This window comes from Tupaia chinensis, unplaced genomic scaffold (genome assembly GCF_000334495.1).
Source record: "Tupaia chinensis unplaced genomic scaffold, TupChi_1.0 Scaffold000289_1, whole genome shotgun sequence".
Lineage (NCBI taxonomy): Eukaryota > Metazoa > Chordata > Mammalia > Scandentia > Tupaiidae > Tupaia > Tupaia belangeri.
The window spans coordinates 1913672-1931165 of NW_006159774.1; the positions used below are offsets into that span (position 1 = coordinate 1913672).

Here is a 17494-nt window from a genome sequence, read left to right on the forward strand (position 1 = left end):
CTGACCAGAGACAGACAGGTAAAGAGAGAAAGCAAGCCACCAGATCCAAGACTTGAACCACGGTCAGCCATGTGGGAGTCCAGCACCTTAACTGCACACCACCTGCCAGCCCCAACAATGTTTTATTTCTTAAGTTGGGTAGTGAGTACACGATGTCAAGTGTTACTTTTGATGCTTTTTAATGTCTAAAAATTTTCACAATATTACAATACATTAATTCAGATTTTTGGAGTCAGCCTCACTCAGCATGTTTGGGAATCTGCGGTTCTCATGCATGATGAAGTTTGCCAAACAACTAAAATAGAGAGTGAATCTCCGAATGAATGGGCAAGAAATCAGGTACAGAAGGGTTTAATTTACAACACTCTGACTTGTACACTGTAAAATAATGTCTAGATTATCAAGTAGTAATAACAAGAATTAGAAAAATCACATTGTGCTTAATTTTCCTACCCAAATAATAAAATATGAACATTTAACATAGAAATTGTAATAGCTACTATTCATACTTAGTGTTATTTGACAATAATATCTTTCAGGGATAGAAATACAACTAAAGTAACCTTCCTTATTTTGGTAAAGAAAAAAAAATGATTCCAAATGTATACAGCTAAAGAAGAAAAATAAATCCCAACTTTTAAAAGAAACTACCAACCAACCACTAATACTTTTTGCCACTTAAAATTGCACAATTTCTAACTTCATCAACTAAGTTAGTTTGAACATCATCTACTTCTGGAGTTAAGAAAAACAGGCAGGAGGAAACGAATCATACCTTCCTCATATTTTCTGCATCCATGGCAACTATTTCCAGTTGGTCCCTCTCCTGCTTGACTTCAGTCAATCTCTGCAGCAATGTCTCCTTCTCATCCTGTAACTTCCTGCACTCATTCTGGGCCTGAGTTGCCTGACCTTTGATGGTCCCCAGGTATTCCTGCAATCCACTGATGACACCTTCTAAATCCTTTTTCAGGGCTTCATTTGCTGCTATCTGGCCTAAGCAAGGTGGAAAAAAAGTAAAAATGTATAATTTTAAAGTACTGCATTGTGCACTTAGGTATTTGTTACTTAGCCAGGAGTGAAATTCTATGCTATAAATTATTACCTATTTTATTTTTCTTTCTCAGGATATAACATTTTCTTTCTATTATCCATAGTATAGGAGTATTAAGCAAGTAGACACTAAAAATACTATATTTAAGGGGTAACGCTTACAAAATGCCTTACTCATACTGTAAAAAGTTCAATTTCCAAATAAAGTAATGAAAAGTGTGTGGCAAAACTGTCAGTTATTGATACTATACAAAACAAAACATTCAATATGCAACAGTGATCAAAGACTAGCAGTGTAAACATGTAAACTGAAGACTTAAGAAAAACCAATAACCTACATATTGAGTAGCCACTATGTGCTGGGCACGTTATGAACACTAGCTCGTTTAACCCCCCGGAACAATTATGATCAAGATAAAAATAAAAATTGCCTAAGGTGACACAACTGAAAATGGCAAAACAGAGATGGGACCTTTTTAAGCCCAGACTCACACTACAGCCTATTGTCTTCCTCTTTCACTATTATCAGAATGTCACAATATAAATTTGCATTGCAAAAGTATATCATAAGATACTTTCTACTTCTTAAAATTAAATGCTAAATTTCCTGATGCCATTGCCTCTTCGCATTTTATGCCACAGAAGAAGAGTATTACATGCCAGAGCTTGTCACGATGTGCTGACTTCTCACCTACTGAATAGAATGACCTCACTCACTAGGCATCAATGCCAACAAAACAAAATGGTTAGTAAAATGTTTTAATGTTATTAAACAATTTAGGATTCCTGCAAATATTTCTCTGCCAAATCTTGGTACTAAGAGCTGAAATGTATTTAGCTAATATCTAGATTAATGCCTGTCTGGGTATCATCTTTCTTTTATTAACAATGAAACTGATTCACCTTAAACCACACTTAAATTCTCACCTTCGGTAAGCTGTTGTTCAAGGTCCTTAATCTCTTCAGTCTCTTTGGCAATTCTAGTAAGTATCTCATCCAAACGGCTTTCGAGTTGTTTGTATTGCTTGTTCATAATGTCAAGCTGTTGTTCTTTACCTCTTTTCTGAGCCTTCATATGGGACTGAATTTAAAACAAACAAACAAAAAACCCATGACCTCAATTTCTTTAAGCTCTTTTAAATATAATATGCCTTAATAATACTTTAAAAGAAAAAACAGAAATTAAATTGTCACAATTTGCATCTATCTTGTGTTAGGCCCTGTACTGTTTTCACTTAAACCTTAGGATAACTTGACGTGTGAATGATCTCCATTTTACAAATGAGAAACTGAGGATCAGAGAGGTTAAGTGATTTTTCCAAGGACACAGCTAGTAGGTAATGTAATCATGTTGAGTGTGAGCTGCACTGCTTTTTTTGGGAGAGGTTTTTGCTATAGGGAGTGAGTGCTGGTCAGAAAGACAGAGGAGAAACCAGCCCCCCCTCCCTGGGGCGGGGATGGCTGCACCACAATCCCTTTTCCTCTATTCTCTTTTTGGGATCTTGGGCACACATGCACATGCGCTCAGCGTGAGTTTAAGCCACTGGGTCCGGGACTCAAACTGCAGTCAACTCCATGGGAGTCCAGCAACAGACATAGCCATTTCGTCAACTACTGGTCCCAAGCTACACTGCTTCTAAAATGCATCTTTGTAAAAGGTTTCCAGGGCCAGCCCCAGAGCCTGGTGATTAAGGGAGCTGGATCCCACATATTCAACCATGAATCTCAGTCCTGGCAACCTGAAAAAAACACCAGGTATGTGTGCATACATGCCTGAAAATCCAACAGGATGGAGAAATGGAGGGGAATGAATTACAACATTACTATGGCCCATTGGGGAGTGCTTTCTCCCTCTCTCCCTCTCTCCCTGATGAGTGCATGCACCCTCTGGTAATTAAATTAATTGATTATATTGACATATATCTATGGGAAAAAACTAAAAGAAGAGATTATATTTGGGAAGAAAGATTAAAGGAGATTTTTAAATGACTTTTTTATATTTTAAAAGTGCTTATAATAGATATGTAATAACTTTAATTTGAAAAAACACATTAAATGTACTTTTTATAAAAAGTTTCTTACAGAAAAATCTACACAAAATAACTATTTGAAATTCAAATTTATTTCTATTAATAATCAATCTTTACATAAACATTTTGCTTTTATATTCAATGAAATGGGTGCTAAGATCTCAAGCCCATGGGTCTCAGGTGACCACCCCTATACCACTGACCATGCTTCTGGTGGAAAACAGAGCTTTTGCACACCCACACACTTTCTGACACCCTGATAGTTATGGCATTAGAGAGACACTTTTAACTCAAATAAGTGATTCTATTACTCAGGTGTGCTTAGGAAAACAAACAGAGAACCAATGACCTAGTCTAACCCTTTTTTATACACATGAAAAAAACTGAATCCCAGACTTGTCAAATGACTTGCCCTGGAATCCTTAGGCAACTGTTCATATGGAGACAAAATAACTCCCTAGAGAACCTTTGTCTTCCAGCTCACACCCTTATGAATCTTAGGTATGCCCCATAGGATCAGAGGAATAGAACAATAAATGAAGAGAAAGTTACCAGGTGAGAGAACTGAGACTGAACAACAGTTGCCAGGTATCTCAAGTCTTATAACCCACGTAGCCAAAATAGAGCATATTTTGGGACCAGTAGATGGTGTGGTGTTTAAGGTGCTGGACTCCAGATGGCTGGCCACAGTTCAAGTTCCAGACCTGGTGTCTTACTTTCTTACTTTCCGTTTCTCTCTCTCTCTGCCTCTATCTGGTCAAATTAAGAAAATAAATACTAAAAAATAAATAAAATTTAAAAAATAAATCCAAAGAGCACTTCTCAATTTGGAAGTTGCTTCCCCTAACTATGAGAAAGAAAATCTTTTCATTTTTTGATTGTTTTTTATTTTGTTGCCAGTAACAACTGACACTTTTGAAAGTCTTTTACCTGCATTAAAAAAATACCTGTCTGAACTCTTCCTGAAAAGGTAACTGCAGACAACTGCTTACATTTTAAGTAAATTTAGGATGTCTACAGATCCAGAAAAAAAAATTTTTAAACACTGCATTCATATCTAGAATATATATAAAAATTTTTTTAAATTCAACATTAAAAAAAAAAATCACCAAAACCTTTATACGCAGGACAAAAATCAGGCTCAATACGTCAATGATGTGCATTAAACACATGGGAGTAAAAGCAGATGGTGTAGTTTTTCACTACCATGAAGCTCACAAGAGTTATTTTAAAAACAGGAACTTACATCTCTGACTCCTCCTCCTTTTAAGTCCTTTGTACAAAGTGAGAGAAAATTATCATACCTTAACTTAGATTTTCTCCTGTTACAGCTGAGGCGTTGAGATCAGAGAAATTGTGGGCGGAACGCTTTCTAATGCTGTCTTCAAATTCGTGTGCTTTTCCCTCTCTGACAGCCACATTTTTGCTAGCGCCTTCGAGCCTCGGTAACTTTGCAGCGCCTCAAACCACATTCCTGGTTAAGAGTGAGTGGCAGCCTAGCCTACCCAATCACTAACAGGTTCTGTAAACAGGGCCCACCTTCCGTGCTTTAAATCATAACACAGGAAGCTCCCAAGGGCCAATCACACCCGAACTTTTCAACAGCTCACTAATTCCCTGCAGGGAACAGTTACGTTTGTTTCCATAGGGCATTTCCCGATAGGAAAGAACAATACAAATTTTTATTATGCCTGCTCCTGTGATAATCTGTGTTACTAAAATAGCCACAAACAAGTTTATAACTAAAATGTGATTTGATTTTTAAATGGTACTGTTCTCTGAAATGCTTACATTTTTGAAAACCTAACTAAAATTGGTTCTGAGCTAATTTAAAGTAATTAATCTCGTTAGACCTTTCATCCTTTTATAAGGAGAAGTCATTGTCAGTAGTATAAGCAAGAACTCTTCCTAAAAGAGTGATTGGGGCAAACCACTTAAGCTTTCTAAATCACTTTTCATCCTCTGCAAACTGAAACAAAGAATGCCACCAACTTCACATGGATGTCATGATAAAATAAAGGGTCTCATCAGTATATGCAGAGTATCTAGCACAATGCAAGACACATTAAAGACACTTAATATGTTTGTTTTCTATCTGTTCTATTTCATCAAGGTCATGTTTTTACTTTTCATTGCTAGAAGGCACATATGCTTCCAGAGAGAGACAGAGACACAGAGAGAGAGAGAGGGAGGGAGGGAGAAGAAAGGAGAGGAATAAAGTACCCTCCAATGTGATGTAGTCAGTCACAATCCTTTCAACTTCTTTTCTCCATCCTGTCAGGATTTGGGGTATACTGCATGCACATGCACCCAGTGTGTATTTTAAGGTGCCAGAATTCAAGCCAGGATTCAAGTCTTGCAGTCTGTTATGTGGGATACATTGCTCTCTTAACCACTAGGCTATAGGGCCAGCCCCTTAAGCTTTTACTTTTAAATTCTATTTACTATTCAGAAAGATAGAGCCTAACACTAGCCAATAAAGGGATATTCTCTGGTACTGAGACTTATGGTAGTGTTAATAAAACCAAAAAGGACACTTAAATCTGACTTAAATGTTTCCTCCCTGCTACTGATTGATTCTGGCTATTTTTAAAACTTGGATACCATTACTATATCTCATTAGGCTTCTTTGTGTATATAATTCTTTACAGAAATCAAGCAAGAATTAATCTCCCTGTCTGCCAAAAACCTCAGAGTTGATGGTCGAAGGCAAATACATAATCCACATTTTAATTAGTCTCATAGATTAAAAAACTGGAAGGGGCAGCAAAGGATATTTGGGTAGGGACTATAGGTGGGTTCTGTTCTACTCTCTGTGATGCAAGCACTCAATAAAAATGGGGCTGGCTCCTAGGGATACAGATCCCAGTACAATACACTTCCTGCCCTAAGGAGCCTTACATAGGTGGCAGACTTCTGAGCATATAAGTACAATAAACATATTTATGATCACAGTATATTATTTCAAATCTCCTATTTTCTGGAGGTATTAAATGAAATTTTAAATAAAAATACTTTTGGCTTCAATTTTAATACCAAGTTTTAGGCTTCTGCTAGACTTTACGTGCCAGGTCTTTAAAAAGTCCATGGAAAACAGATATTATCAAACAACTATGCAAAGATTTTAAAAGTTTTTACACCAAAATAAACTCATATTTTAACTCCATTTTTCCATAATTTAAAAAAAATATCATATCTGATTGAACAGTTACCCTTTATTGAAACTAGCTGGCCCCATGGCACAGCATCATAAGCTCTTCAGCGAGGAAGACTGATCCCACTTAGTAATGGGGTTTGAATTTGGGATGCTTTGGCCTCACACAAGATGTACTTGTGTGCCTAAGATCCTAATAGGATACAGAACTGAAAAAGAATTGAGGCAAGACCAGGCCCCATTGGGAGGTGCTTTCTCATTCTTTCTCTCTTGCATATATCCTCTATCATTATAAAAAAAAAAAATGAGCTGTTCTACGAAAAACACACATGATGGGAACAGCAGTTGGCATAATGGTTACGTCGCTGGACTCCCACATAGTGGACCACAGTTCAAGTCCCGACCCGGTGACTTAAAACTCATGTGGGTGTGCATGCATGTCCAAGATCCTGAGAGGAGAATGAAGGAGAAGGGCTTATGGTATGGCCATCCCCCTGGGGGGTGGTGGTAGTGATTTCTCACTTTCTATCTCTCTGGCAAGCACACATGCACTACAGCAAAAATCTCTAAAGAAAAGTATTTTATTAAAAAGCTTAAATAACTAATTTGTCAAGTACTTAAATCAATTATAGCACATTATTCTTAGTTTGTTAAATTCCACCAGTTCTGTCAATCCAGAGTAAATCTTAACTTTTTAAAAAAGATAATTTTACTTTTTATTTTTTAAAATTATCTATTTAATTTTATTTGTCATTATTATTACTATTATTTTTAATTTGACCAAAGAGAGACAGAGAGAGAAAGGGAAGGTGAGAAAGCAAGCTGCCAGGTTGGGGATTTGAACTGCAGTCAGCCATGTTCAGTGCCTCAACCACCTGCCAACCCAAAGATAACTTTATTATTCAAAGTCACCAGGAGAATATGTAGGAAGCATTTTTACTTATATTTTCGAAACATCCACTAAAGGGACCAGTAGGTGGCGTGGTGGTTAAGGTGCTGGACACGCCCATGTGGCTGACTACAATTACAGTTCAGGACCTGATGGCTTGCTTTCTTACTTTCCCTTTCTCTCTCTATCTCTGTGTATGTGTCTTTCTCTGGCCAAATTAAAATAAATGAATAAATAAATAAATAAATAAATAATTCTTAAAAAAATAATATAAGCCATTAGTAAGAATTCTCAGGGTAGAGACAGAAAGAGGCAAGAGCCTGATGCTATTATCCAGCCACCTGACCACATCTGGTCACATCACAGAAAGATATATTCCAAAGAGAATCAATTCCCCCACCCCATAGGTTGCGTGTGCTCACCAGAGACGGACGGACGGAAAGAGAGAAAAAGTGAGAAATCACCCTCTAGGGGAGATGGCCATGCTGTAATCCCTTCTTCGTTTTCCTCTCAAAACCTCAGGATTTTGGGCACACACACACACACAAGCACCTGGAGTGCTTTTCAAGTCACCAGGTCTGAGTCTCAAACTACAAAGTTGGCCGAGTGAGTACAGCACCTTAAACACCATATCACCTGCTGGCTCCAAAATGGTTCATTTTTATGAATAAAACAAGAAATTTTTACAGATAAAGTATAAAATAAGAAGCCTGAGTGGAACATTTGTATAAAGGATTAAAGAGGCAGAAAAAGGACGCTGAATTTCCCTCAGTTCTTTCAGCTTTTTTTTTTTTTTAATAATTTTTTTTTTTAGCTTTATTTGTAAAAATTTCTAGAGAGGGACAGAGTCAGAGAGAGATAGAGAGAGAGAAAGTGAGAAAGTAAGCCACCAGTTCCAGGACTTGAACCACAGTAGGCCATGAGGGAGTCCAGTGCCCCTAACCACCACACCACCTGCTGGCCCCAGTTCTTTCTGCTTTTAAGAAAAAAGAAAAGAGGGCAAGGAGAGAGAAAAGGATAACAAGTTTGGAGAATATTTTGGGCAGGCATCTGTTGCTCTGAAATACAATGAAGCTTAGCCACTTTTAAAAATGTCAGTATACAATGCAGCCATCATTTACTGAAAACTACTTCCTTTAACCCCCAGGTTGTTTTAGGATATACACATACTATTTCATACATGTATACATGTATATACATGTAAATCCATATGTTTACCCATAATACATACATATATGCATACTGATATATACATACATATTTTAAACACACACACATACACATCCCTTAAATTTGTGCTTCAAACTAAGAGAGACTTTCAGAAAAGACTCTGTTGCTAAAAATGATGACACAGGTGGCCAGCAGGTGGCATGGTGATTAAGGTGTTGGACTGCCACATGGCCAACTGTGATTTGAGTTCCAGACTCAGCTACTTGGAAATCATGCCAGGCATGTGTGTATAGATTCCCAAAATCCTGAGAGGAGAATGTGGCCCTTCCCCCAAGGGGTGACTTCTCACTTTCCTTTGCACTGTCTCTCTCTCTCTGGCGAGTGCACACACCCTATAGAAAAAATCTAAAAAAATTTAAAAATAAGAAAAAAAAAAAAGATATGTACTACTTAGAGTAACATTCTAGTCTCCATAACATAAGCCAACATTTTAAAATTTACTTACATGCTTTGGGTCTTTGGAGTCCAAGTTATCTATGACTATTTGCAGGTCCTTGATCTCCTCCTCCTTTTTAGCAATTTCTTGTCTTTGCTTTTCCATCTGCATTTCTAGATCCAGAGCTTCCTGCCGTAATTTATTTAGAAGTTGTATCTTACCACTCAACTGCTTGAAAAGAAGGTCTTTCTCTGCTTCTGAAATCTAATCCCCCAACACCCCAACACATAATTAACAGAAGAAAGCAAAACTGATTTATCATCTCTTGGCTTGTACTGATCAACAGGCCCTTAACTGATACACACCGCTCTATATTTCCATCTCCTTCACCTCATTTCATTCTCATGCATTAACTAAGGTGACCTTAAATGAATGCAGAAATGATCAGCTACTCTGTTTTTTGTTTGTTTGTTTGTTTTTTAGAGAGAGATTTTTGGTATAGGACAAGTGTGCTCACTGGAGAGACAGAGAGAAAGTGAGAATCACCCCTCTGAGGGGATGACCATGCCACAATTCTACCTTCTCCATTCTCCTCTTGGGATTTTGGGAACGCACACACAAGTGCCTTGTGTGAGTTTTCAGGTCTCCAGGTTCAAAGCTCAAATCATGGTTTGCCAGGTAGGAGTCCAGCAACATAACCATTACACCATCTGCTGGTCCCAGGATCACCTACTCTATTACCCAAAGCCCTTCAAAGGTTTTGCACTGCAGAATAAAATTCAAACTCTTTATATCAGCCTTTGAAGACTGGCATGATCTTTACTTCCTACTATATTCTCCTGTCCTCTGCAGAGGAACCTTCACTCTGAGGCTTTAAATACACTGTCACCTCTGAATAATATATTCCTTCCCTCAGCCTCTCTAACTGGCTCCTTCTCATCCTTTATGTCTCAGCCTAAATATCACTTGCTCAGAGAGGCTTTCCTGGGTCCTCACAATCTAATTTATAGTTCTTTTAGTCCTCTGAATTTTCTCCTTCTACAACATTGATGCTTTTAATCACATATTTCCTTTCAACATTTTTATGCTTATTTATTGTCTATTTCCTTACAAGTCTGTCCTTGATGGAGGTCACACATTGTTTTGTTTACTACCAGGGCCTAACACAGTGTAGTAAGCTTCCAATAAATTTCAATTAACTTCTAGTTACTACATAATTTGAAAGTGACAATACAAAGTATCTTTTAAAACAACCTACCATTTGAATGTCACATTCTCATTCTATTATGGTTGAATTCAGATACCATTGTAATTTTGAAAATCAGAGAGGAGAGGAGAGGAGAAAAGATTATGGCATGGCCATTCCCCTGTGGACTGATTTCTTTTTCTGTCTCTCTATCTTTCCCTGGCAAGTGCATAACCACATAGACCAAAAAAAAAAAAAAAAAAGAGGTTGTAAATAACTTACATTGTTTATTTACATACTTAAAAACTACAATGTTGGGGTCGGCAGGTGACAAGATGGCTAAGGTGCTGGAGTCCCAAATGGCTGACTGCGGTCTGAGTCCTAGACCTGGTGGTTTGCTTTTTAGCGTAATGGCTATGTCACTGGACTCCCACGTAGTCGACTGCAGTTCGCGTCCCGGACCCGGTGGCTTAAAACTCATGCCGGGCACGTGTGCGTGCATGCCCAAGATCCTGAGAGAATGGAGGAGAAGGGACTGCGGCGTGGCCATCCCCCCTAGGGGGGGATTTCTTACTTTCTGTCTCTCTGTCTCTGTCTGTCTGGTGAGCGCATGTGCCCTATAGCAAAACAAAACAAAACAAAACAAAACAAAAAACTCCAAAAAAAAAAAGGATCCTATTTGACTCTGAAACTTATTATTTCATAATTAATTAAGCAGTATTGATTTAAAATCTGTTTAATATGGTTTTAAATGGAAAAAAATTTATTTTTCATTTCCTCTTAGCATTGTTGCTTTGCTCTTACATACCTTTTTTAGTTGTATAGCTTCTTCCAGTTGTTTAAATTCTTCAGTAGCTCTTAAAATTTGTTGCTCTGCCTTTTCTATTTCATTATGCAGTTCTGATAGTCGTGTTTGAGCTAGAAATTTAAAAATGATGTTCACAAACACACACAAGAAAATCTTGAATTCTGACATTTCTACCAGATTTTCTTTATTTGTATAACCTTCTCCTTCTAAAAAAAATCCTGTCATTACAGACCTCAGAAATCATAAAAAGTATGGTAGCTTTAATTTCTAGAATAAAATATTTCATGGTATGCTATAGAACTATAATTGGCCCTTTCATTTGTAAAATTCTTAATATAAAAGGAATATCTGAGGCTGGCAGGTGGCGTGGTGGTTAAGGGCGCTGGACTCTCATGTGGCTGACCATGGGTCAAGTCCTGGATCTGGTAGCTTGCCTTCTCACTTTCTCTCTCTCCTTCCTTCTGTCCCTCTCTGGTCAAATTAAAATAAATAAATACAGTTAAATAAAATAATTATTTTTTAAAAAAGGAATATCTAATTGATATTCTTAACACTAGTAAATACTCAAAGAATATGGATTTTATTGGGAAGTATGTTACTTTATGTGTCACTGAGTTATAACTAGGTTTGGTCTATTAATGAAAACAAAAACAAACCTGTGTGTTTGATGCTTTAGGATGAGATTCAACATAAAGAAGTTTACTAATAGGTAGTCTCTTTCAGCTGGAAATTACCTCAAATCAATTACTTTCTACCTCAAATTACAGATTTCTCTCTCGCTCGCTACAGAACTATGAGCCCCTTGAAGCTAGTCTACACAAACATCTATTTTTTCTTTCCCCCTCCAGAGCATTGCTTATAAACTGAGAGAACTAGTCTCTTCTCTCCCCTCGCCAAGTCAATCTGTACTGGTCTTCTATGTCTTCCATATAACTACCAAGAAAGGAAGATGAACTCTAATCTGATTGGTGAGAGATCCACAATGAGCCATGATTGCTAGCAGAATGCATGAACTCAGATTGGCTTTCTCTTTCTTTCATATATCCATGCAACTGAGTGGATAAGTAGATTCAGACTGTCATTGGCAGGGTTTCTAAAGTGCCCTCTTGGCTTGATGACTTCTATGTGATTTGTCAAAAGGCAGTAAAATCCCTTAGATGGAGAGGGTGGGGTGATGAGGGGAGAAGATGAGGCAGTATAGTGCAGGGCTCATCAGAAAGAGTCAGAGGTCAGTCTTAGGCCCAAACCTAGAGTGTGTTCTATTCCAGCTTATCCAAAGCACTGGTTTAGGTTTTGGCTACATGCAAAGTAATCAATAAAGTGGTTCTTTATTTGCTTCAATTAGTAGTAATTATGTCTCTGAATGTATAGGTGTAATGCCGATAGCAGGATGAGATTTATGCATGCTTGGATCCCCGAAATGTGCTGCCAACAAATTACTGTCAAAAACCCCATTCTCAGGAACCAGCAGTTAGCGTAATGGCTATGTCGCTGGACTCCCACATAGTCGACCGCGGTTCGCGTCCCGGACCCGGTGGCTTAAAACTCACGCCAGGCGCGTGTGCGTGCATGCCCAAGATCACGAGAGGAGAATGGAGGAGAAGGGATTGCGGCGTGACCATCCCCCCTGGGGGGGTGATTTCTCGCTTTCTGTCTCTCTCTGTCTCTGTCTGGCGAGCGCATGCACCCTATAGTGAAAATTTCTCCAAAAAAAAAAAAACCACATTCTCACTTATAACAGGAATCATTTAAAAAAATAATCTGCCCACATTCTCAATTATAACAGGAATCATTTAAAAAAATAATCTGCTCAATGAATTACTACTTTGGTTTTAGATTTTTCATGTAAACAATGTGATAAATACCATAAACATGTTTAATTAAAATAATTACAAAACAAAACTGGCTTATATATATTTTTGAATTTTTAAAGAATTTAAGATAACATCTTAAAACCTGAACTTATTTTTCTCTCTTTGTCTTCCAGTTGTATGTCCAGTGGTGCATGGGCTCTCAAGTTCACATGCTCATTTCTAGATTGTTCCCCTTCATCTTGCTCCATCTTCTTGATCTGTACTGCCTGGGCATTATCAACAATGTAACTCTCTGTGGTGAACATATTTCTCTTGTATCTTGATTTGCCAATGTAAGGACTTTCATCTGGGGCTTTATCAATTTCAGCATACTAAAAGCAAAATAAATTAATAGATTTATGGTTTAATAAGTAACTTTCAAGCAGTCAAATGACATTATTCATTTTACTCGTGGCAAACATCAGAGAGCTGTCTAAGTCTGAGTTAATACTACATGTGTATAAGATGAAAAAAATTATTCTTTTATTCTTAATATACCCAAAAGGAATCAGAATTAAAAATGGTCTCAAAAAGTGAAAATTTGGATTAATTAAAGAACTACTTATATGATTTTAAACACTGCTTATTCTTCCACATCAAAAATGTGGGCATTTTATTTTAGTTTCTTGGTTAATATAAGTAAAACCTCAGTCTAGTAAATTTTAATCAAAATTTTAAAATTAAGCAACATGACATGGGTTGGAATGTCTGGGTCTTAGAAGTTAGGCTGTTCCCCTGCTGCAGTGGCATTTATAGTATTTGTACCAGTAATGGTTAACTAACACTGAACTCAATGATTATTAAATAAACCATGTAAGTAAATGACTAGTTTATGGTACTGAGCACCTTTTCTGAAAGTCTGGATTTCAAGGAGCTGATTAGTGCAAACCCTCAAGCACAATAACTATGGGTTAATTGGCTGATTTGGGTTATGAATAGGGCTAAAGAAAAGACCTTAGGACTTTTTACTTTTTTAGGACATTGTTTTAACTCCCTGAGCCAAATCATTCACAGATTCAACCAAAATACAGTTTATTATGTTGATGCCCTCAATAAGAAAGTAGAATGGATACTGATAAAATCCCTTGACTATCTCTACTACATGCCTTCTCCCATCCCACCCCATGCTGGCTTTAACTCTTGATTACTAAAATATTAAAATAACTCACCTCTGTTGGATAATAATTTAGTGGTTCAAATTTGGCATCGATTTTATAAAAGGCCAATTCCTGTTCTAACTCATATTGCTTCTGACATGCTCGCGTTAGTTCCATGGTCTTCCGTTTTAGCTAATGGCCCAATTTAATATGAGACAACACATAGTATCAGTATGTTAGTAAGAAGATGCAATGGTATGGCAAGTTCTCATCATAATTAATAACTCTACTTTTTAAAACACCACAGCAAAATAGAACAACATTCATGTCATTTTATCTTAATTCTAAAGTATTATAAAGAATAAAATATAAAATCATTTCACAGGAGATCAGGTAAAAAGACCTTTGAAATATAAAATGAGTAATATGAATAAAGTAAATAACGATTTTTTTAAATCATTTAAATTTGTTTTAACTAAGCATGAAAATAACTGTATCAATTATTTTTAATTAATTGGCCTACTAAGTACCTGCTTCCTGATTTCCCAATAATTAGCACTAATTTATTTATTTGTTAATTTTAATGATACTTTTAGATCATAAAAAGAAATGATATTTGACACTGAATAGAGAAGAATAAGAATGAGGGGAGGGAGGAAATTATGAAATAGATGTTAGTGGTTGTACTGCTGCTGCTGTAGTATTGTGGCGAATGGCATCTCAGTTTTGAGTGTTCAAACATTATTCTTTGTATTAGAGGGTAAGGGAAATGAATAAGCTCAATCAGATTTAAACATATAATACAAAATTTTTAATAAAGTAATTCTGGTATAATGATAGCATTTTAGTCAGTGCTGGGAAAACACAAGAAATCATTCGATATAGTCCTGGGTTTGTAAATAAAGTAGCTGAGTCTCAGACTGGTGAATTGACTTGTCAAAAGTTACATATTAGGTTAGAGGCAGAAGCTAAGTACCAGTACTGGCCCCCTTTCCTCCTCCTTTTTTTTTTATTTTATTTTTTTTTAATTTTTGCCAGAAGATGTGTGTGCTTACCAGAGAGAGAGAGAAGGAAAGGGAGAAAGCATCCTCTATAGGGAATGGTTATATCACAATCCCTTCTCCATTTCTCCATCCTGTTAGGATTCTGGGCACTCACACATATGCCCAGTGTTTTTCAAGCCACTGGGGCCAGGATTCAAAACATATGGACAGCCATGTGGGATCTGATTCCCTTAACAACCAGGCCACAGAGTTGGCCCACGAAGGAACTGCTTAATAAACTAATCCTTTGAGTTTATTTCAAAGGTCCACTAAGTGATTTGTGTCATTTTTTAATTTTTGCCAGTGTCTGATAGAGTTCAGACAAAAAAACATGCAGAAATTTTAATATAAAAATGCAAGCTGAAGAGAATAAAACATCAACAAATATAAACATTTCACAAGGCCCAGGAAACCAAAGTCATGCATGATTTAGCTTATAGTCACCTTCTGATTATCCATCAAAATGCAAGTAATGCCAGCCTGGACAACAGATAACACTGATCTGAGTATTCACTGTGTGCCAGACACTGCACTAAGCATTATACACATACTTGTCTCATTCAATGTCCACCATCACCCTATGAGATGACAAAAGCTGCACAAAGAGGTTAAATAACTTGGCCAATCACATAACTGGTAGTGGATGAGGTAGAGTTCAATTCTGAGACTCCTGATTTCAAATTTAACACACTGCCTCTTGTACTTTACTGCCTTTAATGTACTGCTGCAGTGCATCTACTTCTTTATCCACTAACATTTTTTTTCATCGGACACTCATAAGTTTCTGAGTCTCAAGAAAGCAACTTACAACCAACAGTGTCAACTAATCTTGGGCTTCTCTTCCCAGTTCATTGGGAACAGGGTAAAAAGAAATGCAAATGTGACTGGAACCACAGAAAATGCATTGGGAAAATAATAAACAGTCTATGCACTTCAAAGTACTTTTGTGTCTTATAGTCTACTTAGCATATAGTAGGCACTGAATAAATGTTTGCTGAAGAAATGTATGAATGAGAGCAAAATAGGAGTCAAAAGAACTGAAACATAAGCTAAATATAGTATTAGCTATGGATAATCAAGAGTTGACAGTAAACATATTTACAATAGGAAATATGATACAAATTGCTTTCCCCACATTCAAATTTGCTCTCCTATGTACACATCCATCAAAAAAAAAAAAAGACATACACATAACAAGCACATTTCCCGAGGAGGCAAGCCTTAATAGTTTCAAAACTTAAATGTAAACAAGCACATTATATGAGTTATCATGCAAACCATGAAAAATGCAAGTGTGTAGAACAGCCCTAAAACAACTACCTTTATGGAAGAATAAAGAATCAGCAGAAAAGGGCCTGCAAGAAACCAAGACAAGGGCCGAAAGGAGAAAGAAACAAACAGATATTGTCAACTGGAGGAGTTAAGCTGTAATAATACAAGCGAGATATTGTCACCTGGAGGAGTTAAGCTGTAATAATACAAGCGACTCTTTACTGAAAACTTGTTGTAGAAAGATAGTTATTAGTACTTGCATTATTACATGAGCAAATTTTATCATCACTCTGAGTTATATATTTACCACCTTCCATTATTTAGCTTGATTCATTTCAAATTATTTTCAAATTCATTACCTCATTAAATCCTCACAATTCAGTGAAGCTAGCAGACAGGTAAAACATTCTCATTTCAGAAGTAAGAAAGCTGAAGGACAGAAATTAAACAACTTGCCAAAGGACAAAGAATAAGTCCAGTTAATATTTACTGGTGGTATGATGGGAAACTACCATAGTTTAAATGGCCACCAGAAGACTTATTTCAACTCGACTTTTCTAAGTACTATAATTAGCGTAATTAATAGTTACTTTATGGGGACCAGCAGTTAGCGTAATGGCTATGTCGCTGGACTCCCACGTAGTCGACCGTGGTTCGCGTCCCGGACCCGGTGGCTTAAAACTCATGCCGGGCGCGTGTGCGTGCGTGCCCAAGATACCAAGAGGAGACTGGAGGAGAAGGGACTGCTGCGTGGCCATCCCCCCTGGGGGGTGATTTCTTGCTTTCTGTCTCTCTGTGTCTCTGTCTGTCTGGCGAGCGCACGTGCCCTATGGCAAAAAAACCTCTCAAAAAAAAAAAATAGTTATGTTATGACACTGGAAAACATTACACCACTGTAGGTGATATTATCATCAGATATTCTGTAAAAGACAATGTAAAATAATTTTCAAATGTAAGCTCTTAGAATAAGACCCAAATTCCTTTTTTAAGCATATAATAATCCTTTGGAATCATTATAAACTGGTAATTTAAAAAAGAAGTATAAAACAGCTAATAGGGACCAGCAGTTGGCATAATGGCTATGTCACTGGACTCCCATGTAGTTGACCATGGTTCGAGTCCCAGACCTGGTGGCTTAAACTCACGCTGGGTGAATATGCGTGCGTACCCAAGATCCCAAGAGGAGAATGGAGGAGAAGAAATTGCGGTGTGGCCATTTCCCCCTGGGGGGTGATTTCTCGCCTTCTGTCTGTCTTTCTCTGTCTTTCTGGCAAGCGCATCCGCCCTATAGCAAAAACGGCTCCAAAAAAAAAAAGCAAAAATAAACAAGAAAAAACACTAATAAATATATTTCTGATACTCGGTTCTCCAAATATTGAAACGTAAATGTCTACCAAAGAACATTTCAGTTATTTGCAACTTTTGGTAATATAAACAATGAATTGAATATTCTTGTGTGTGTGTGTGTGTATGTGTGTGCACACACGTATAAAATCCCGAAAG

At 37.1% G+C, this 17494-nt stretch overlaps 1 protein-coding gene across 6 annotated transcripts in view; it reads right to left on the reverse strand.

Annotated features, from left to right (window-relative positions):
• CNTRL (centriolin) overlaps nt 1–17494 on the reverse strand; it is a 103667-nt gene that overhangs the window by 68233 nt on the left and 17940 nt on the right. For 3 of the 6 annotated variants that reach the window (XM_006150502.3, XM_006150501.3, XM_027772642.1), the window contains 6 exons: nt 13749–13868; nt 12683–12911; nt 10727–10836; nt 8802–8996; nt 1981–2134; nt 776–996 (listed from right to left, as the gene is read on the reverse strand). In XM_006150502.3, the coding sequence (XP_006150564.1) occupies nt 776–996; nt 1981–2134; nt 8802–8996; nt 10727–10836; nt 12683–12911; nt 13749–13868 (1029 nt within the window). Of the gene's footprint in view, nt 1–775; nt 997–1980; nt 2135–4387; nt 4562–8801; nt 8997–10726; nt 10837–12682; nt 12912–13748; nt 13869–17494 lie in introns of those variants that run through there. The other 3 variants (XM_027772641.1, XM_014588613.2, XM_027772643.1) reach the window with 3 other exon arrangements.